Consider the following 23,411-nt stretch of genomic DNA (forward strand, 5'->3'; position numbering starts at 1 on the left):
CTTCAGCCTACTTCAAAAACATCTGAATTTTAAGTAAGTTAGGAATAGCTTATTTCTACATTTGAAAAAAAAAAAAAAAAAAAACTATAATTTTAAGCATAGAAATTTTAATATTATTTCACTACTAAATCATTAACCAGTGTAAACCAATTCCTAAAAAAAAAAAAAAAAAAAAAAAAAAATTAATGCAACAGGCAATATAATTTTTTTTTTCTTTCAAAAATGAATGACTTCATGATAATAATAAATGCATATGCATAAACAAAGGCACTAAAAAAAATCTTGTATTCTAAATCAAAATTCTTAGTATTCAAAAAATGCAATATTATGAAAATTTCTATCTAATAGCATTCTAAGACTACAGGCAAAGAAGATACACACCATATCAAAAGAGAACAGATATTTTAGTTTATAGCAATGGCATCGGTACAAAAACAAAAACTGATTATTCTTAATGATGCTTCTCTTGAGCTCACAAAAAAATAAAGAGAAAAATAAAACCTTTTTTCATAAATAGATATAAATTTGTACTCTTATTTTGTTACTTTATTGAAACTAAGTATTTCAAGAATCTATTTCTGAAAAAGGTATGCAGAAAAAAAATTTTATATTGCACACATACATGGTGTGTATCATACAAAAAAATATATATGTAAGGAAATTACGAATCAAAAACTTTTTGAAACAAATCACACAAATGCTTCACAACCTAAAAATCACATTCAATTAGCGTTACAAATATGCTCTTGCAACTTCATTTAGAATCTAAAATGTCAACAAGTAACAGGTTGACCTGTGATTACAAAAACAACTTGGAGACTTCTTCCAAGAATAAAGAAAGCAGCGACAATATATTATGGAGATATGACACAACCCACCGGCATCAAACACATTCATCAAGCACTTTATGCGGCATAATGGCATCCCACTCACCAACATTAAGCAAATGATGCCGCTGAAACCAGCAGCTTCAAGACATTACTATTGAAATTGGATTCCCAGAAGTGTTGCCAAATTTCTGTGTTAAGCCTTGGACTCACATTCTCGGGCTATATGCCCGATTTCACCGCAGGAATAACACTTGTTCCCACGAGCAGAATTGCAATTTCTAGCAATGTGCCCTTTCTCATTGCACCTAAAAAAGAATACTCATATATAAGAAAATAAAAACACTGAATAAGAACAATAAAATCATTTTAACGCGATAACTAATTAAGTGTAGGGTCTTCTCTTCAATTTTGCAATGAGATTCAGTAAACTCAATTTGCTTTAATTTTATATTCATACTTAAATATGCAAATAATTCGTATATAAATCAGAATCTCAATTAATTAGATATTCATCAATAGAGATCTTTATTAATCAAATGGTACTAAGATATCAAATTATGTTCTTCATTTTTTTTTTTTTTTTCATAATCACATATTTTTGGAGAAAAGGATGTTAAAATAGCCATCTGCTGAAATTTATGAGATAAATGTCTAGATCCCTCTCAAATCTCCCACCAACTCTGCTTATATTAGTGGATGTATGAGCTATTAATGTGGAGGCTTGTAAAAAGTTGTTATTGACAGATAATCTTTTTATAACTACAAAAATCCTTTACAAAAAAAATCCAATCATAAGGACTTCAATAGGAAATGAAAGAAAAATCCAAGCACTTTCATGAAAAAATGATACGGTAAATGGGTGGAAAGTTTCACATTGTTGAATAATATTCCATTAAAAAAGTCTTCAATAGTCTAAAAAATATTCCATTATAAAAGTCTTCAATAATACAGACAAAATGCAAAAGGAAGAATGAAAAAAAAAATGTAATTTGAAACATTAATTGCTTGCAATTAATGCTTCAAAAACTGTTTGTGCTGTAATATTTTAGGAAGTATTCACTGAAAAACCGCAAAATTTTAATTGATTAAAAAAATTTTTAGCAAAAGCATGCAATTTTATTTATTTTATGGATGACTTTGAATTTCATGATATTGTTTCAGACTGAAACCAAAATAAACTATTAAAATATGTATACTAAAAGTAAAGAAAAGAACTGTACAGAAAAAAAATTGATATAATTAAAAAGGTTTTTTTTTTTCAATTTTATTTTAAAATAATACAAAAACTATATTTTTTAGGAAATAAAAAAAGTTTTCCAAGATATGAATATGTGATGAATAATGAACAGTCATAGCAATTATCCAACTGATGACAATTAAGCCCATTTCCACACTCATTTAAACTTTGATGCTTGTGCCTAACATAGTTTATTGAATTCTTATACATATTCATCCCTCTAACTGAATAATTTTTTTTAGAAAAACAGCAAGCTCACACCCATGAAATTCTAATAAGGTTTTGTAGCTCTGGTTAAATTATTACGGACAGTGTTGAATTAAGTATAACTATAAAAACTTTAAATGAAGAAGTCTGAAATGTTTGTATGACTCTTTGTTTACATTTGATTGTTAGTATTTGATAATAAATAATAAAAACGATTTCTTTGTCAGGTCCGTTAGTGTTTTATATATTAAGAGATTATTATCATATCTTTGGACCACAAGTCAGCTTCTTTTGTAGCTTTTTTCTTTCCTTAATTCTCAGAAAAAGAGGAAATCCTGATAATTATTCAAACAATAATAGATTACCCCTTTCACACAAAATTAGATTGACCCTATTTCATATTTTAATTTCCTTTGAGATACAGCATCATACTGATCATGTGAATCTATTCAATGGAAATCATTTAAATTTAAGGCGACTAAATATAAAGTATATATTAAAGGTCAAATATAATTTCCTTATTTTTTTCTTGCTTGTTAAGTATCAGCAGACAATATGACACATAATGAAAAGTCATATTTTTATTAAATTTCGAAAATGTAAATAGAATTTTTACTCTAAAAGTGAAATTGCATTTAAATAATAAGAAACTATTGAAAACAGCATCTGATATACTTGGATGAAATTTAAAAATCAGCACAATTTGTTAAAATAACCAGATATTTGAAAAATAACATTATACAACACATTATTTTATAATTGTACTTATTTTCTTATACTAATATTTATTGAGATTGCATAGAAAAAGTAGAACATCATTCCAAAATCTTTTTTGCACCAAATTTATTAAATAGATATTCCATTCTATTGTGATTTGTTTATTTATTATTAGATTTTAAAATCAAAGCTAATCCTTAAAAGAGAAAATTAAAATTTTAAAACCTACATTCTAGCAAGTCTTGTCTTTGCAAATGCATTAAGTTATAAAGAAATACAGACAACGATACTAAAGAATCTCCATAATTACAAAGTGTTTTCAAAATCAAACTATTGCATTTAAACACATGAAATCATAAAAACTAATCTAAAAAAATGCAGCTATTAAAAGAAAATTGATAAAACAAAATAAAGCCAAAGGTGACAATTTTGAAAAAGTTTTGAAGCTCTTCATTTAAAGTATTATCTGACCACTTTTTAAAAATTTAATGGTAGATAATAAATGTATTATTTTCTGATTCGCACTTTTATTAGAATTTCATGTAATGTATACTACATTTGAAGATTACAATGAAAGACTTGCATAAACAATGGTCAGAAATATGGAAAAAGGTCTAAGTCAATAAATTCCCTTATAATACATCAACAAATTTTACTGGTATAAATATAACCTGTGTCTTCATATATAATTTTAATAAAAACATTTTACACAATGATATTTTTCCCATGTTGCCAATTTTTTTTCCATAATACTACCTGAAAGGGTCAAATGTTCCTAAACACTAAAACATAAAATTGTTAAATAACAAGCAAATCATTAAATGCTATTGCTATTAAATGAAAGCAATTTTAGGTACATTTTAAGAAAGATATATTACTTGTAGCATATGGTTTCATCTGCCTCAGCATAACTTCCAGATTCTGGGCATTCCTTGCTTATGTGTCCACCAGCTCCACAGTTATAGCATTTCCGTTCATCTTTGTCGGCTTCAGGGCAATCACGGGATATATGTCCTATTTTGCCACATCCATAACACTAAATTGGAGGAAAGACAAAACAATCTTAAATTTAATGATAGTAACAAAAAAAAGGGGGGAGCTGATTTCATTTACCTCATTTTAAATTAAGTAATCATGAGTTTCAATGTTTACTCAAAATGAAACCAAACTTCCAAACTAGAACATTAAATGCATCAACTTATCTACTCTATTATGGAACATTTATTACGAGTTTTACATTTGCACTTTTTTCAATGTTATTTTGTAATTACTTTATGAATAACAGAGTGAACCACTGTACTGTGTGTTAGGCAATAACTTGCAATTTAAAATTGCAACGCAATGAATTTTGTGAAGTTTTGTTTAAAATTAATTAAAACTTTTAATGAAACAATTCATATAATGCAATAAGCTTATGATAAGGCATATTTCAGCCAGCCTCAATGTAATAAATGGTGCAAATATCAAAAAGAACATCTGTTAAAATCCATCTAAAAATATGGCAACTTTTGACATCAATGAGTGATCTTTACATTAAGGAAATGTACACAATTAGTAAAAATTATCATTTCATCATTGATAAGATCACTGAAGATCTAAGCTAAAGCAAAAGTTCATTTCATAGAACTATTGCTGGAAATACATTAAACTGCTGCATCTTGCCTTTTGACCAATGACCAAAACATCAACTGAACTGTGCCACAGCTGATCAGGAATTGATGAATTATTCACATATAGATAAAAAAATTTCAAGAAAATATTCTAACTCACCACATTTGACTCTGTTTTCTTCCCAAAACCAAAATTTATTTTGAAAAATTGTGGCTTGAAACAAAGGAAAAGAAAATTTGCCATAAGAGTTTTATAAAGTCTAAGAAAAAGATTTCCAAGACTTTTCCAGCAGTGCAAAACATAGTGAGAATGGTTTGAAAAGGAAGAGAATATTCTTTGAAAGACAGATCTCATTAAAAAGTATGTTTTTAAAAATTTGGTTACTTTCAATCAGATTACATATATAAATCAGATTACAAATATAATTATTTTATTGCATGCTTTTTGACAATTCTAAATAAGTCACTTTTATAATCTATACATCTATACTTATAATAAAGCTTAATGTGTGTGTATTGGTGCTCTGCAGGCCAGACTGTTCTACCTATAACTACCAAATTTAGCACATGCATACTTTGGAGGTTGTAAATGTGCACATTGTAGCACTTTTTTAAAATTTTTAATTATAATTTTAATTAATTAAAAATTAAGTGAAATTTTGGCGTTTCTCCACTACAGCTTCCGAAAATATTACAGCACAAAATTGATTTTTACATCATATTGAAGTTCAAAAAAATATTCTTTTCAATAATACTAATGTTTTAACAAACTAACTAAATTTCTATTTTTAATGAATTTTTAAAAATAATTTAATCACATTTTTCAAAATAAAAAATCAAATTTATGCTGAACAAGCAATCATATTGACAAAAGCTCAAACTAAAAATAAATCAACTATCATTCCAAATTAAACATATAAAAATGTAATTTTCAGCATGTGCCTATATAAAATTAAATATGATACATGGTATTTTTTGAAAAGCAAATCTATGGTATTTTTTAAAAAGTAAATCCAAGGAGAAATTTTCTATGATATTTCACAATACCCGTAATATTAATTCAATTAAACAGTTTCAATTAAGACAAAAATGGTTTAATATGTACATCTACTCTAACTGGAGCCTAACAGCTAATTTATAAACTTTAGTAGCAGACATAAATCTGTTAAAAAATGGTCAAAATGAAATAAATAATTATATTTTATATAATTTGAGTCAATAAATGCTGATGAATTACAAATTTTAAATTTTTACATATATCCACTGCCCTGTGAGTCATATTTAACAAAATATTCTTAAGACACTAATATTTAAAATAAAAACTGTTGCATTCCAATCAACTAAATCAATCACTAAAGCTGGTTGATTTATGAAAATTTCAATATCACTATTCTATAAAAATAGGTGATTTTAGATCACTTCATTAATCGTCTCAAAGAAGTCAATCATCTTCCAGAGTTTCTCAAGAATGATTGGCTTAGATTATGAAGATGGCAAATGCTCTAATATTGTAGTATTCAAAACTTCAATAAATTAGATAGATTTGAATTACAAAATAGAAACATTTATTTATTTATTTAAAAGTTGAAGTGTCAAGAATATTTTGCAATAGAAATAATAGAATTTGTACTGATAAAAAATTAGAGAGAGATGCATTGAACAGTGTACAGAACGGCTTAAGAACTAAGTAATAGTATAAGAGAATGATATAACTATCAAAATTTAAAGCTTAAAAATATTTTGCTGAAAAACCAATTATGAGAACAAGTTACATAATATATTAATTGAACATTTTAGCGTGCTTTAATACTGACGAACCAGCTGGTCACTAGAGGTGGATAGTCTTTAATAAAAAAATCTAAACATTACAAAGAAAGAAACAAAAGTGAAAAGTTTGAAACTACAGATTAACATCACATGATTAATAAATTAACATAATTACCAATATGAGATATTAAAGTATAGCACTTATTTTTGAAAAATATTAAAACTGTATACATAAATATCAAAAATATATCATCTTACTTTACGATCATCTTGCTCACAATCCCGTGAAATGTGTCCACGTTTTCCACAAATATAGCATGTCTTCTCATGCTCCTTACAGTCTCGGGCAATGTGACCAGTACGACCACAATTGTAGCAAGACACTAATAAAAAAAAGTATATATAATTATAGAATTTTTTTCTTTTCCAATATATAAAATTTGCAATATTTAATTTCAAAATTTTTTTATAATTAAAACTTTTGAATTATTTCAAAGTATACTCAAATAATAAAATACTAGTTAAATATCAAAGTTACACGTAATAAAAATACTTTCACATAAAGTATTTTCATACATAAAATCATCATTCACAACTTTATTTTTAAAATGAGAATATCAGTTGCAATAAAAAATTTTTAAATCTTGTAAAAATTATTATATTAAATACTTTTTAAACAGCAAGAAGGCAATTTTTTTCCATAAATTATAAATTTAAAAAAATGCTCCAAAATTTAATTTAACATTGACAGCGAGAATTTGAAACTAAATACAGTGGACATCTCTTAATGTCTTCTGGTCAATGTTGTAATTCGTTTCATATTATGAAAATTATTCTGAATTGATGTATTTAAATAAGCCCAAAAATGCTGATTAAGTATAGTCACTAAATTGCTTAATGTTATCTGTTTTAATTAGAGAATTGGAATTGATCATCATTTCATTTTCAACTAGTGAATGAAATTCATTGAATTTCTTGTTGCATTTGTAAGGGATGGCATTTTTTCCAATGCGATGGGATTAACTTTCGTTTTCTTGGGTCAAAACAATCTGAAACTCATTTAAAGAAAACAGCTACACTATCAGGTCTCACAGAAATCAGGTGAATAGCCATACACTTTTACCTACAATGGAATTACAAAAGCAAAATGAATTTTAAAAACATTTTTGAATGTTAAAGGCACAATTAAAATTCTTAACAGGTATGAAAATTTATTCAAAATAAATCCACACAATATTGCGAGACAGTAAAAAATTTCAGAGTCTCTTCTTTTAAAAAGTTTTGAAAACATGTCTTTTAAGACAAGTAATAAACATTGATGATTAAGAAAGGGAAGAATTCTTCCGAATGAGTGAAGAAAATTTTAAAATTAACACTGAAATGAGCTAAGCACTTGATATTTTGAAATGTGTTGTACAGCTTCAATCAACAAGTTTTAAAAAACAATGCAAATATGAACAATATATAATTTAACTGTTAAGTATTAATTACCAATAAGACACATTAAATTCCTTTTTTTTAATTCTTATTTTTTAAATAAATTTTAGACAGCCCTTAGGTTAGACAGGTAAGCATTAAGTCTTTTTATTCTTCTCTCTTGATTTGATAAAAATATAGTTGTTACCAAATTTAATTGCTATTATCAGATAGTTAATAGTATTAAAATTCTTAAGCCTTGAAGTGATCATATTGGTAACTATTGTGCATATATTAATTTAAAATATCTGCAATATTTTTTTCAACAAGAAATGCAAACACAACAGATTATTTTTTATACATGGAAATAGTTTTTGATGAATTAAAAAAAAAAAAAAACCTAACAACTTAACTGTAATAAGATATTTAACCATAACCTGCCTTATATTTCATAAATTTAAAAAAAAATCTACTCAGCAATTTATATTTTAAAACACGAAAGAGCATTTCACAATTAAATTTATACAGAATATAAGATTATAAAATATAAGATAAAAAATATAAAAGAAAATTATTAAATTTTAGGTTCAATGCCAAACAAAATTTTGTAAATATATAAAAGAAATGCAGACACTTATGCAAAAAATATAAAGAAATAAAGAAACTAAATTCATTCACCAAATTTTTCAGTAATGGAAATTTTAGAATTGTATATGAATTAATTTAACAATAATATTTGTTTTAAATAAGCTATAATTCACTAATAACTTTTTTAAAATATTTATACTTTCAATCAAGAAATTTAAAACTTTTCATTAAATATGAAAAAAAAATTATAATTAGTATTTATAAAAATATAAAAAAACAGGCTATTTTTTTTTCTTTTACAATTAAATAAGATCTTTTGATTAAAACTAACTATTGGTTGAGAAAGTTCCATTTTAAATTAAAATGAGAAAAATAAGATAATAATTAATAAATTTCTATTAAAAAAATTTCCTGCAGAATTTAAAAAAAAAAAGATTAATGCAGTTTTCTAAAGTGATAAATGAAAAGTGAAGCTTGTCATAATTATCAAAATATTTAAACAATTGTATCTCTAAGCATCAAAGGCTATTTTAATCAAAATTTAAAAAGAAAAAATTATTACAAATGGACTAAGCACCTTGCAGGGGGGGGGGGGGAGAACTAAGTTGTTATTTAAAAACTGAAGAATTTGATAAGAATAAAGAATTTTACAAGATGTAAAAAACTGTAGTTTTGGGAATGTTGTAATTTTTTTTTAACTTTACCTCTCAAAAAACCTCACAGAAAAATCAGAACTGGGAAAAAAATTCTCAGTATTTTTCTCACTTTCATCTGGGGCATTGTCACAGTCCTTGGCTATGTGACCAGCTCCATTGCATCTGTAACATCTGTCTTCAGTTTCCTTGCAATCTCTTGCAAAATGCCCAATTCTGTTACATTTAAAGCATTTTTCTGATTCAAAAAGGAAAAAAAATGAATTTATCAAAAATTCTGATTAAATAATAACAAAATGAAATATAGAATTTTAAAATACTAAAAAGTACAATTTGGTTGCTTTTTGTACAAAAAAAAATTGGTTAACAAATTTCCAAAATGACAAAGTTACAGAAATTAAGCTTATTTCAATTCAAATAAAACACCAAAACTATATTGAAAAAATAATTTTGCAAAAGGATTACCAAATTAAAGTTGCAAAATTTTTAAATAGTAGAAAAAAAATACTATAATATTTTTATAAAAAATTAGATATATTTTAAATTTAAAGAATGTTTTTTAATTTAACTTTTGAGCCCATTCTCGGCAAAAATTACTAAGTTTCTACAGTTACAAATTTAGTATATCAGTATTAAGCTTAAAAATTGCATACAAGATGATTGTTAGGTAGATTCTAGATACCCAGAAAGATGCAAACATTTCTGACAGAAATAAGCACAAGATGAAACAAACAGATACAACTTATTTACCATTTAAGATACTTTTTTCATTTAGAAGAATATGTTGTATAATACACTATCACCAAATCTCTTTAAAAATTAATGGTTACATAAGGAAACCATCTAAAAAATAATCTATTATTAATATAACTACAAATAGATTATAGATTGGCCAATATTCCATAAAATATTATCCTGCGTTCTTTTTTTAAAATTCTTTTTTGCATTATGTCCACATTATATTATAAAAAAAAGAAAGAAAATATATACTGCAAGAGTAATAATAAGTGGCAGTTTAATATTAATATATAACCTTTACTCAAGGCTCACTAGCTTTATTTAACATTTTCTTAATCAAACAAATCAGGATAGCAATATCATGGAATATGGATTTAAAATTACAAAAATATCAGATACTGGTTAATTTTTGTGAGAAAATTAAAGTAAATATATAAGGGAAAACAGAAAGGTAATGCATCTTAAGAATACATACCTCGTGGAACAGAACGCATATCTGCACGTCCTCTACCACCACCTCTATTTCTGGATCCAATGTAACGAATCCCGCCATTTTGTGTGCATTCACGGGCAAAATGGCCAATCTTGTGACATTTGTAGCATTCATTAGAGCTCATGACAGCTGCAAATAAACAAGAATTATAAATAAAAATTATTTATCAATCGAAAGTTAACCAACAATTATAGTAAATATACAGCTACATAAAATTTCTGAAAAATTGAATTAAACTTGTTTTCCTGATATCAATGTAAAAGGCAAAGGGGTCTGAATAAAATAGATTTAAGATTATTAGAATTACTGAAAAAATTATATAAGTTCAGATTTAGTTTGAAAAATATTAAATAAAAACGCTAAGTATAAAATTAAAATTAACTGTCATATAGATGCTTGAAATCTCTTTCTTACTACTAGCTTTCCTATTTCTAAGAAAATATTGTTATATTGATTACATTCAAAATTGATCCTATGCAAATGTCATTAATTTTGACTTCTTAGGTGATTTATTTAATTCCATATTTGTAAATAATTGTAAATACTAAAAATTACAAAGAAAGAATTTGAAAAGCAAATTTTCAGTATTTACAAATCTGGATAATGAATATCATAAAATTCATAAACCCAAACTCCAATTTGACTTCAAATTGGAATTGTAGTAGATCTTGATTGATGATGCAATGGTGATATGAGTAATGAATTATTTTTATTATTTTAAACTACTTTATATAATTTCTAATCAGTGTAATGGAAAAAGAAAATTAATACAGAGTTAAAATAAATGAGAAATATGCTTTAATAATAATTAAAATAAAATGTTTATTGAACTTTTAAAATAAAAGAATATGATATGCCTTAATACTAAAGGTGTAGGTGCTTTTTTTAACATAATTTTTTTCAAATAATATTTTTTTCACTATCCCTCATTTAAATTTATTTCACTTTAGTAAATATTCTGTCATTTTAAAAACATAATGTAACGTTAAAAAAGAAAAATAGTGGCACAGAGATAATGCAGATAATAGTGAGTTTTGATTTGTCTAGTCATTAATAGCGCAAATAAATTTATTTCAATAATATAGTAAATGTCTGCATCAAAAGAGAATTCCAGAAAAAAGAAAGCATTAAAAGAGAAAGTTTCAGAAGAATTATAAGACACAGCAAACTGAATCAACAAGCCAAAGAAACATTATAAAGTAAAATTTAGTTAAGTCAAATATTTTTAATTCTGATCTGTCAGTCACTTGAATTTTTCATTGGTTATATGAATTTCTCATTTAAAAATGCTAAAATACAGTCTATAAATCAAATTTATTTTGCTTAATTTGAAATTTTATTTAAAATTTGTCATCTATGTCTATTACTGATAATAATATTTTTTTTAAGATAAGCAATAGCATCATGTTTTAGATTATTTATGCCCCAAATTACCCTCTTCGTTATAATTACAAATATTTTTAACTGCTAGAAATATATAATTAAAAATTTTTATATCAAAATTTTTGTCTCAACGTGCAATAGAGCTGCTTAAAGAAACAAGAATAATTTACAGATCAAATCTAAAATCTGTTCACACAAGCCAACATGAACTGCTCTTCATATTTTTTTTTTATGTTCAGCCATTTTATAATAAATTATTATTCCTGAATTTCAAATAAAATAACCTTTACTTTGCTACACATTTTTAATATTTCAAGAATTTGAAATAAACAATATAATAAATATATATAGTATAGACATTCAAACAAAAACAAAAAACTGCTTAAAAATTAATTTGCAGAATTTTAATATTGCTATTTATAAGATTTTATCATATGGAAGAGACACAAACAATCATTGATACAATCATATTTAAGTATTACTGAGAAAAAGATAGAGGGTTGCGAGTCAGGTCAGCAGATGTAAAGAAACAATGAAATGAACAAATATAAACCAAAAAAGTTTCAAATTTCAAAAACCAGGTTTGGACAAGATATTCTATAGTGCATTTAAGAAAAAGTTTCAATGGGTTCTTTTTATATGTTTCACTACAATTCCCATATCTCTAAGAGATATAGGAGTCTTATCATGTATGTTCTGATAACACTATCTTTGCTTAACATAAGGAAAATTTGACAAATTCAAGTATATACAATTGAGAATACACATTACTTTTATTTGATGAAACCAGCTTTCAATATAAATAAACATTACCAAGAAGTGCAAGCATGTTTTTAATTTTACACATAACAAATGGCTAAATATAAAATTAAAATAAAGAACAGTCAACAAAAAACTTCTAAGTTGAAAAGTTCCTGATGCATTTTAAATATATACAGATTTTTACCTTAAAAAGTTGAAAATACAACAAAGAAATTTTTGTAAGATTTCACATACAAAGAAAGTGTCAGTTTGTATGTCTTTTAGCTTTTATAATGTCCTATAAACATAGTGGTACCGATTCAACAAACTTTTTGGTGGTATCTGAAGATATTTTACACATTCTTCTGGCAACACATATTTTAAATGGGCTTTATTTCTAACTCTGTATTTTTGGATAGTCAAGGAGCTGTGAGGATGTGGGTATCTGCTTTTTTTACAATGAAAAAGACACTACATTTCATTACATGCTATGTGTTTGGGGTCAGTGTCATACTGAAATATAAGATTTCCATCTAAACTCAAAATTTAATACTTTTTTTTAAATTTTTGAATAGTATATCCAAGTAAACCATATGTTTCATAATGCCATCTATAAAAACTGAATTTCTAACCCTGATTGAAGCCATACACAAGCAAATTATGATGGAGCCATTGCCATGCTTAACTGTAAGATATAAATTTTTTGGGGTCCAATGCAGCATTGGGCTTTCTTCACACATGCAGTGGCCATCACTGCCCAAAATGTTTATTTTCACCAGTAAATATAATTTTCTTCCAAAGTTATTGGACTTCTATTAATGAGTTTCAACAAACTCCAAATAATACTTTTTCTGATTTTGCAAGATGATAAACAGTTTCTTTTTTTCTTTGCAAGTTGATAAGTTTTTCAACTTTTATATCTAGCTTGTGAAGCACAGCTTCAGTACTTATACTTCCTTCAATGATTTGAAAAGTTTCTACAGCAAGTTGACCCTCACTTTAGAAACAATTTTGATTTCTTTCAAAATTTTCCTTTTTACATCATCCAGAGTACTTTTCCTTCTTCTTCCACTTTCATTTTCAATCAGTCCATTACTTTTAAATGATTTTCTGAAAATATATATGATTTCTATTAACAATTTTAGCTATTTCATAAAATGTCTTTTTTTTTTTTCTTTTTTTTAATAATTTTAACCAATTTCTTCACTCAATTCTGATTTCTCTTTTTTGGAGCCATTTTCTATTTAAAAGTTTGACTTTAAGAACATCTAACAAATTTCCTCCCACAACGATGATCATTGAAATGGTTTAAGATAAGATTATATAAAATTAGATTAAAACAGCAACCAAGTAGAAAATTTTAGTGTCATTTAAAGATATTTTCATAAGTGTATGCTCAATTTTTTTTTATTGCAAAACTTGTTTAATAAAGTCTTAAAGCTACATTTATGCATTTTATTTATAATTTTAATTAATATTTTTGTGTGGTTGTATGTAGAAGGTAAAATACCCATAGTTTAATGCCTCTTCAAAAAGTTTTGTTATTATTTTTTTTTTTTTTTGCACATTATTCACAATACAAAGTATTAATTCACTGAAAAAATGTAATGTATTATTAACTGTTTGAGCCACTGCTCCCCCCCCCATAATTCTGGAGGCTTAATAATTGAATAGTGTTGTTATAGTGTTTACTTCATATAATTTGAAGTGAAATTTTGGGGATGAGGTTAAACTACAACTGGCAAATAACTGTTTATAAAAGTATGTGTGCTGTGGTGTGTTGTGTTGTAAAGAAAATGATCAATTGTAAGAGAACCAGATTTTTTTAAATTTTCAGGTCTAAAAGTGTGGTGTGAACTAAAGTAGCAGTAAAATAGGCCAACTACTGTGAGCAATAATTCTTCTGTTGTCCTTCTATTGTACTAATATAAATAAATTAGACAATGTTGTTGGGACAATGATTAATATTTATCTATCATGGCAGCTACTTGGCATTGTACCATCAAGGTCATGTGATTTTTCTTAGGTAGGTGAGTGACAATTTCTCATGTAAACTTTCCATAAAACTAGAGAAGTATATCAGAAAACAAATAAACTAAAATTTTTAGTTGCCTTGTTGGAAAACAGGCTTCTTACTTTTTTCCTGCATAAAAACTTGTCTTTTAATAAGGCTTAAAATTAAGGTCTAGTTAATTTTAGTAAGACCTGAAAATTTAAGGTTTTTTTAAAGGCTACTCTTGCTATTTTTCAGGTAGTTTTGAATATAATGATTTGATCATATTGATTGATTACAAATTGGAACATAAATGCTGGTTATGCTCTGAAAGTTACAAAATGGTCTTAAAGAATACTTTTTTTATATTGCATATTCTGTTATACAGGGTATCCACTCTAATTGTGGCCAATAGCAAATACTAAAATCATTAGTAATAGGCATATACTTTCAACTGAAAAAATATGTTGCTTGAATCAATAAATATTTCTAATATAATTTCAAAATCTAAATTTTTTTGCAGTCCATCAAACATATTTGATTAAATTTTTTTAAAACTCTAATATTAAAAAAAAAAAAAAAAAAAAACTTTTTATGCATAAACTAGCCAAATTATGAATTTTGGTATATCAATATTAAATAGTTGAATATTGCAATGTAAAAAAGCTTTAAAGAGATCAATAAAATTACACTTTAAAATTTGATTAGATTTAGTTTTTTTTCAATTAATTATTCGACATGAGAAAAAATTATTACTGTATCATAAAAGCTTTTAATATCAAATTATGAGCTTAGAAGAGATGCCTTATCTTTTAGTCATTTTATTTCAATCACTTCTTGGACATAGCTCTCGAGCATCCCTAAATAATTATTTTATTTATTAAAAAAATTTATAAATTAATCTTATAAAACGAGGGAAAATCAAAACTATCCTGTTAGAATATTAATTTAACTAATTATAAGTGTAAAATTTACTTACCAATGATAATGGGAAGATTAATCATATCATTGATCATTAAGAATAGAAAATTCTAAATTAAGAATAGCTATCATTTAATTTTAGACAAATAAAAAAATGCTGACATTAATTAGTAGAAAACAATAGAATTTAAGAAATTAGAAATAAAAGTTCCTTTAAATTAAATTTTGGGATGGCCAAATAAAAACTTAATTACAAAAAAAAAATGTTGCAGCTTTCTGCAACTTAATAGCATTGGATAATTTATTTTCTTGAGAAAATAAAGTTGAAATATTATTAAAAGGAAGATCTCAACTTAAAATTAAAACCTATTGCATCAATAATATTTGTCACGTTCCAGAAAGTAAAATTTAATTTTAAATATATTCTAATCAAAACACTGAAAATTATAAAGAATGTTGCAAACATAAAGCCCTCTCCCCCTTTTCTGCTTAAAAAATATCTGCACATTTAATTTAAAGACAAATTATGTGGACGTGATGCTTGGAAACTACAAAACCTTCATAACTCAAGATAAAATAGGTTTCAAGTATATTGATTTTTTAATATTTGATGCAGAATATGGAGAAGTACTTTGATTAGGCCATTCAATTTTTGATGATGCTTTAAAGATTATACTAAATATAAAGATATTTTATTAGGATCATTATCTGATTATTTGAAGCAGTCCATTTTGTTATGCAATTTGCCATGCTAACTCAACGTGATATGGTTCCTGCTCACAAATATTTCCATCGAAGTATTTTCATGACCAATACATTAAGGAATAATTTTAAAACTTATGAAAATAAATTTACAAATACAGCTGATTTGATAAATATATTACTATGGCACCATGGTTACATCAATAATATTGCATAGTATGCCAAAAAAAAAAATTGTTTTGTAGACAGTTTTCTGTATTTCACCTAGAAAAGATCATTTTGATCAAATATTGTAACAAAGTATATCTTATTTCAGTTTATAATAATTATTTTAAAAAAAACTTTGGTAGAAAAATTATAAATGCTCTAAAAAGGAAAATATTTTTAATTAACAACTTGGAAATCAAAACAAATGTCAAATTACATTAACTATACTTCCTTACTCATTTACAGATTTCCTAGCAGTAAATCTATCTCTAACGCTTTAAAAATTGTAAGGACACAATTAGTCCCTACATGTAAATAAGGTGAAAATAAATTCCATTTCATTTATATATTATTCATAGGATCATCAAGTTTTAAATAATGGCATATCAAAATTCCTTGTAATGCATCACTCACAATCCTAATAATGCAAAAACCAAAGTCATTGCAAAAAATGGAATTTATATCTGCAATTTATGCATGCATCTTGAAGATACTAAGCTACTTAATCTAAAAAGCTCATAAAAATAATTTATATAAAAAATCAAATGAGCAATTTCCAAACTAGAATTATTGAATGAATTTGGCAAATTTTATTTTATATGAAAGTTAATGATACCTAGACACATCATGAATGGTCCTCTGCTCTCTGTCAGCATCTATTTTTGAGAAATGTCTTAAAAAATACAACTTCACTGTCCATTCTTTATGAAGAAAAGCAGTATATGAGTTCATGTCAGAACTAGGGATTGCAATACCGGTATTTTGAGCCATTTGTACAATTTTGTAATACCGGTATTCACAAATGTAAATACCGGTTTTTCGGTATTTACAAGGAATTTTCAAAATTGTTTCCACTATATGTTCAGGTATCGCGAACATAGTAATATAGTATACGTTTTTTGTTTTTATGTCTCCCTAACAGGCAAAATTAATTAGCTAATTAATGGCTTAATTAATTGCTTAAATCTAAATAAGCGAAACATGGATTATCCCCGAAAAAAGATATTGTACCCATAACGACTGATGGAGCAACAATTATGAAAAAGTTGGAAAGTTGATTGGTGCAAATCAGCAATTGTGCTATGCACATGGAATTCAATTCGGAGTAATAGATGTATTATACCAAAATTATAAAGAACAGAAGAATCCAAATACTGTGGATATAGAAACTTCGGATTCCAACTTTGAAAAAAGTGAGAGTGATATTGACAATGAAGATAATGACAATGTAATTGTGGAAGAAGATATTGCTAATGAGGATGAAATATTAACCTATCAAGAATTGCTTCCTATAATTTATACAGTTCGAAAAATTGTTAAAATATTTAAATGTTCCCCTATAAAAAGGATATATTACTAAAATATATACTAACTGAAAATAAAACAGAATATATGTTAATATTAGATTCTAAAACACGTTGGAACAGTTTACTCCTAATGATGGAACGATTTTTGAAAATGAGAAATCCAATCCAAAAAGCAATAATCGACTTAAACCTGTAAATTAATTTTTCAGATAGTGAATTCGACTTAATATCCAGAACTATATCAGCTTTACTTCCAATAAAACTGACTACTGAGGCATTATGTCGGAGAGATTCTAATTCATCAAAAGCTAATGCAACAATAAATTTCATGTTGCAGTCACTGAAAGAACAGCACACATTAGTATCTGAAGAATTATATATTACCTTGAAAAATCGCACAGAAGAAAGGCATACCGAAATAGAAAATGTCTTATGGTATTTATATAATTCTAATGATTTTAAAAATGAAAATGAAAAGAAGAAAAGAAAATAACCAATTCAAATCGATAGTGAAAAGGAATTGTCTCTTGAACAAAAATTAGAATTAGCGATAAATCAAAAAATTTAAACGAACCAAAATACAATGCAGAAATCAGCTATATCCAAAAGCATCCGACGAGAAATCGATTTATTTGAAGATGAGGGATTTAGAGGTAAGTATTTGGAAAAAGTATATCGCACATTGCTAACAGTACCACCAACTAACGTAGATGCCGAAAGAGCGTTTTCGACAGCTGGTAATTTTTACACAAAATTACTTTTCAGGCTTAATGACAGTACAATTGATGCATTATGTTTTTTTTAGATCACATTTCAAAAATTTGTAATTGTACCACAAACTGAATAGTGATATTTACACTTTTTTTGTGATTTAAATAAATAAGATGTTTCTTTACTTTTTTGTGATTATATACTGTTATAATTTATAAGTTACAAATTATTTTTTGTGATATTTACACTCTCTAACAAAACTGGCAAAAAAAAAAAGAAACACCAGTGTTTTCTTTCTTTTTCCAAAATATCTAATACCGGTATTAAAACCGGCATCCCGTTATTAAGACTTAAAAAATACCAAATACCGGTATTGAAATTTTGATCCAGTATTGCAATCCCTAGTCAGAACTAATAAATAAAATTTGCAATATACTAATTTGGAAAATTTTTATTTCACACGAAAGCTTATGATCCCTTAATATGTCATCAAGCCCTTAATATGTCATATGCCTGCGCCATATTCAAACAATACTGCAAAATAAAACATAGACAGACCCCTAACTTAAATAACTGGACTGATCTGGCCAATTAATTTTTCTAATTTACGAGTTAACCAATCAGACTGTTCTACCATTGTTAAGCAATCTTAATTTTAAATACTCATTTACTTTGTTTGATAAAATTTATTGATATAATTATATTATTAGCATTAATATAATTGACAAACAGGTAGCAAGTATTAATAAAATTTAGTCACACCAGTCAACTTTGATGAACTACGTCTCATCACAAAAAAACATAATAAAGTATAATTACAATATTATAAATAAAAGATTAAATAACAGTATTATTTTAAATTATACTTGCACAATAACGACAGGACATTCTGATTGGTTCGCTATTTTTCAAAGAGCCATAATCATCAAATTGATCACAAAAACTTGCAGAATCAACGAAGAGTGAAAGCTCTGTCAAAGAATTATTTTGCAATTTCAAAAGAATAATTACAATATTGCTCTGTAAAATATTTAAAAAAAATGGTGAGGACAAAGGTAGATAACCATTAATGACATATTTAGGAATACAAACATTCATACAAAATAAAAATTTTCAAAACTGATCTGGACCCAGGAGTGGCAATATCTGTTGTTGATTTTCTCCATCAGAAATGATAGTTAATTCTTTGAAAAATCCAAAATAATTTATGGCAGATAATTCTTGACGGCATATCAAAAGAAACCGAGCTTTCATATGAAGCAAGAATTGGCAAAATTGAGCTAGTTGTTGGGAATGAATACTGGTTTATTGGTTTTCTTTATAATTTTACACCTTTTATATTAAAAAATTTTCATAATATTACAAGAGATAAGTCTTAATACATTTCCAGACTTAAGTTGTTTTAAATATTTCCACTGATTAATCTGAAAGCCTCAATGAACCATCTTACTTAAATAAAACTGAGTTAATTTTTTACTGAAATTGTACAATTAATGTTAATACTAAAAAATAATTTTGTGCAAGTATCATGTAATTATAAATTATATCAGAACTTTTACTACAGCTAGATAACAACTGTTTCCAGAAACAAGTATTAGTATAAAATGCAACCTGAATGTAAATCATAATAATAAATTAAGAAAGAAAAAAGGCAGTGTTTGGCTTATTTGGCAAGCATCAAACAATATCACATTTTCAATCTTATAAAATTTTACTATCCTTGTTCAATTTCATATTCCAAACATAAAATCTTTATTTCTACAATTTCAACTTGATTATAATGAATATCAAGAGAATTCCTTAGATTCAGCAGATTTTTTTTTAATTCAATATCATGATAATCTAACTGCATTAATGATGAGAAAATTATAGTCCATGGGCAAAATATAACCTGTTCAAGATTCTCTTGAGCCTGAATAATAATCAAATTGGTAAAATAATAGTAGTATATCCCAATTTGAACCATATTACCCATTATGAAATCTGCATGATATGGTACAATTTACAGAATATTCAGAAAAACCATGGAGAGCTAATATTTCCACATATCAGTACAGTATCCTTACATAGAGTATGAGGAAATTTTAAAATATCTTTATAGATATATTCATTGCATTAATATTACAGAATTTTGAAGTAATATTTAATGAATTCTATTTTCATTTTATAATAAATTACATAGTCAGGTCAATTTTTTTACCATTTCTAATTAAAAAATAATTATAATCAAAAGATTATTTATTACAGAAATAAATCTGTCAGAAATAATCCATATTCCAATTAGAATATGTGCTTAATTATATTATTACATAATTTTTAGAATTTTAAGAAAAGTATTCTAATATTAAGATTTAATAGCAAACATATAAATGTATTGATATTTTTTTAAGTATATAAGCAGATAATTCTCTAAATTATAAATTGGTAAATTTCTAATTCAGAGATTACGAATACTTATATATAACTCGATCCCAATGAAACAAACAGAACAAATATAGTATCCGAAAATTGATTTAATAGAGAAGACATAAGACATTTAATTCCAGAAAGAAAAATAATAGGTAACAAAAAAATTCCTTTTAAAGGAACCGATTTTTGAAATAAAAGAAAATGCTTATAATTCAATGTTTTGCCTTATATATTATTTATATATTTTATTATTGCCTTATATATTTTTCCTTTATACTATAAAACTCCTTAAAAATAAAAATTCTTCTTAGTTTTAAATCTACTAAGATTCAAAAAATTTCTAATTTAAATATGTATAAAATGCTACTTAGAATTCAGCTCTTCCCTAATATTCATTACTGATTACGCTTATGAAGTTTGATTGATTTGTAAGTGATTAAGGCTGAATAATTCATTCATTTACAAAATTAATATTATATTCTTTAACAAATGGTATGAAATAAAGTAATCAAGATTAATATAAAAAAATATCAATTTTATTATTTTCTACCATTTGACCTTTTATATACAGAAGACTATACACAAAAAATATTATTAATTACTTACAAAATTCAACTGCTAGCATAATTAATTTTATTTAATGACATTAGAATCAGTTTTTATCAGAAAAATTTGATAATAATAATAATATACAAGGGTCAAATCTTAAGTGGTCAATCTGGAAGCTGAACTATCGAAGTATAGTTCTATTTTATATCTATAGTTTATACTTACCAGCAAATCGATTTGCGAATAATACTTATATGAATATAAAGGTATGGAATATGCTTAATAAAATTCCAGACCTGCAATCTTTTTCAGTTTAATAACAATATGGTGTTGACTGTTGACAAATATCATTCGCGCGTTGAGAATGTTGCCATAAAAATTTGCCTTTTTAAAAGTTGTGCAGTTATGAAATATCATTATCGCACTAGAGTCGACCTGAAATGTAATTCTAAATCTTCTTTTGATTAGATTATGAATGGTTTAAAAAGAATCGTAACAGATAACTAAACTACCATAGAAGCAATGCTCTTGGCTTAGAAGAAAAACATGCATTGATCGTTTCAAACTGAAGATTTGAATGTGAGGAAGTATAATATTAAACGGCTGAAGAAAGTTACATTTTCACTTAGCAAACCAGAAATTAATTTTCTAATTAAAATGAAGCCTATGAATACATCGATGATTAGACAGATAATGTAACTTTGTTACCAGAGGGAATGATTATGCATACGCAGTCTTATGTATGCAATAACTGAAGGCAAAAATATAGTTATTAAAATAAAGTAATTAATGAATTTGTTTCCTTAACAAACAGAAAGCAGAGATTTTTGTGATCTGCATATTAAAATAAGATATTGCAAACAATTTTCTATCATATATTTTACTTTTATTTTATGGTTTTCATATTATACTCTGTATGGTGTCAAATAGTTTCGATTATCATATTCTTTTTGACTGAACAGGAATAAAAAATAGCATATAATTGCACATAATAAATAAATAAAAAATCGAAAGCATTTTTACCTATTAAGAAAGCGATTAACCATAAATAGGAAGGGGTATAGAATAAAGTTTGAGAAACATTAAAGATTTCATCGTGTTATTCATCGTTAAGTGATTGCTTGTTTCTAGTAACAGTTCTCGATTTAAGTATCAGCACACTCCTTAGAATTATTCCAAGGCATTCAAATTTACTCTTCTAATTACTAAAATGCAATTTAATTGAAGGGAAAATTTTCTTGACTGAACAAAGAAAGACGCTCTTATATTTTCGATATTTGCATGTCAATTATTTTTAATAATATAAGTTTTTAAGTAAGACTGCATTATATGTAAACACTATTCATAAAGTTTGTTCTATTATTACAAAATTAAATATCGTGACTGCAGATGTTGTGCTGAAGTTTCATCAAGGTGCAAGAATATTTGGTGGCCTAGTCTCTATTTCATGTCCTAGTCTCTTGTCTTGTAATTCATGCAACAAACACATTTATCATAAAGAACTAATGATTAAATCCAAATTTCCAGAACGCCCACGGAAGAGAGTAGATGTAGATTTATTGAAATTAAAAAGCAAATGGCACTTCATAATCGCGGGTTATTCAAGTTTTTTTTTTTTTTTTTTTGAAGTGGATGCATTTAAAAATTGGAGAGCTCAAACTGTCATCAATCACATTGACTATATTTTTTACATTCTGTATTCCATCAGTAGTTTGAAGTGATTGCGAATTTCAACTCTCAACAACTGTCCAGACAACGAGATAACACTCTATTTTCAAAAAAGTATATTTTTATTATTATGACATCAAGCAAATGTAAATATAAAATCATCAACATAAGTAAATATTCTTTGAGCAATGGATTTATAATGCCCATGGTTAAAAATTGTAAGAATCGATGAAAATCATTATCTAATGATGTTTTTTTTTTTTTTTTTCTTTATGAATAATATTTGCTAAATTCCTGATGGGATGTAAGCTAAGAACGAACCTACCTATGGTAAATAAAAGCATAATGTCCAAAATTCCAAAAGTAGAAAATATAGAAAGAAAAAAAAAAAGCAAAATATGGCGTCAATTAAAAAAAAATGACAAACATCATAGAATCAGAGACATCCAAGAACTTGAGCATATTATTTGGATCATAGATTCTATGGGAAAATAAAAGGTTGCCCTTAGATTTTACTTGGTAAAAATTCCTAGAGGTATCATCCGATGCCACTTTCTGTACAAT

General features: G+C 25.9%; 1 protein-coding gene across 2 annotated transcripts; it reads right to left on the minus strand.

Moving 5' to 3' along the window:
* Positions 1-236: 236 nt before the first annotated feature.
* On the minus strand, positions 237-21,535 carry LOC129967118 (CCHC-type zinc finger nucleic acid binding protein-like). Of its 2 annotated transcripts, none has more exons than XM_056081801.1 (6): positions 21,405-21,535; positions 10,239-10,385; positions 9,138-9,263; positions 6,627-6,751; positions 3,870-4,027; positions 237-1,135 (listed from the first exon to the last, which is right to left on the minus strand). In XM_056081801.1, the coding sequence occupies exons 2-6, from the start codon at positions 10,378-10,380 to the stop codon at positions 1,024-1,026; spliced, it is 663 nt and encodes a 220-aa protein (XP_055937776.1). In that variant the 5' UTR covers positions 10,381-10,385; positions 21,405-21,535; the 3' UTR covers positions 237-1,023. The 2 variants fall into 2 exon arrangements, with proteins under 2 accessions (XP_055937776.1, XP_055937785.1); XM_056081810.1 differs by lacking the exon at positions 21,405-21,535 and adding an exon at positions 12,122-12,142.
* Positions 21,536-23,411: the final 1,876 nt, after the last annotated feature.

The sequence above is a fragment of the Argiope bruennichi genome, chromosome 1, assembly GCF_947563725.1.
Source record: "Argiope bruennichi chromosome 1, qqArgBrue1.1, whole genome shotgun sequence".
Taxonomy (NCBI): domain Eukaryota; kingdom Metazoa; phylum Arthropoda; class Arachnida; order Araneae; family Araneidae; genus Argiope; species Argiope bruennichi.

Coding starts and splice junctions, on each gene's coding strand:
- LOC129967118 (XM_056081801.1), bottom strand. CDS start 10,380: ATGAGCTCTAATGAATGCTACAAATGTCACAAGATTGGCCATTTTGCC. Junction 9,264..10,238: donor TATGCGTTCTGTTCCACGAG/GTATGTATTCTT, acceptor TTTTTGAATCAG/AAAAATGCTTTAAATGTAAC. Junction 4,028..6,626: donor GTGAGCAAGATGATCGTAAA/GTAAGATGATAT, acceptor CCTCCAATTTAG/TGTTATGGATGTGGCAAAAT.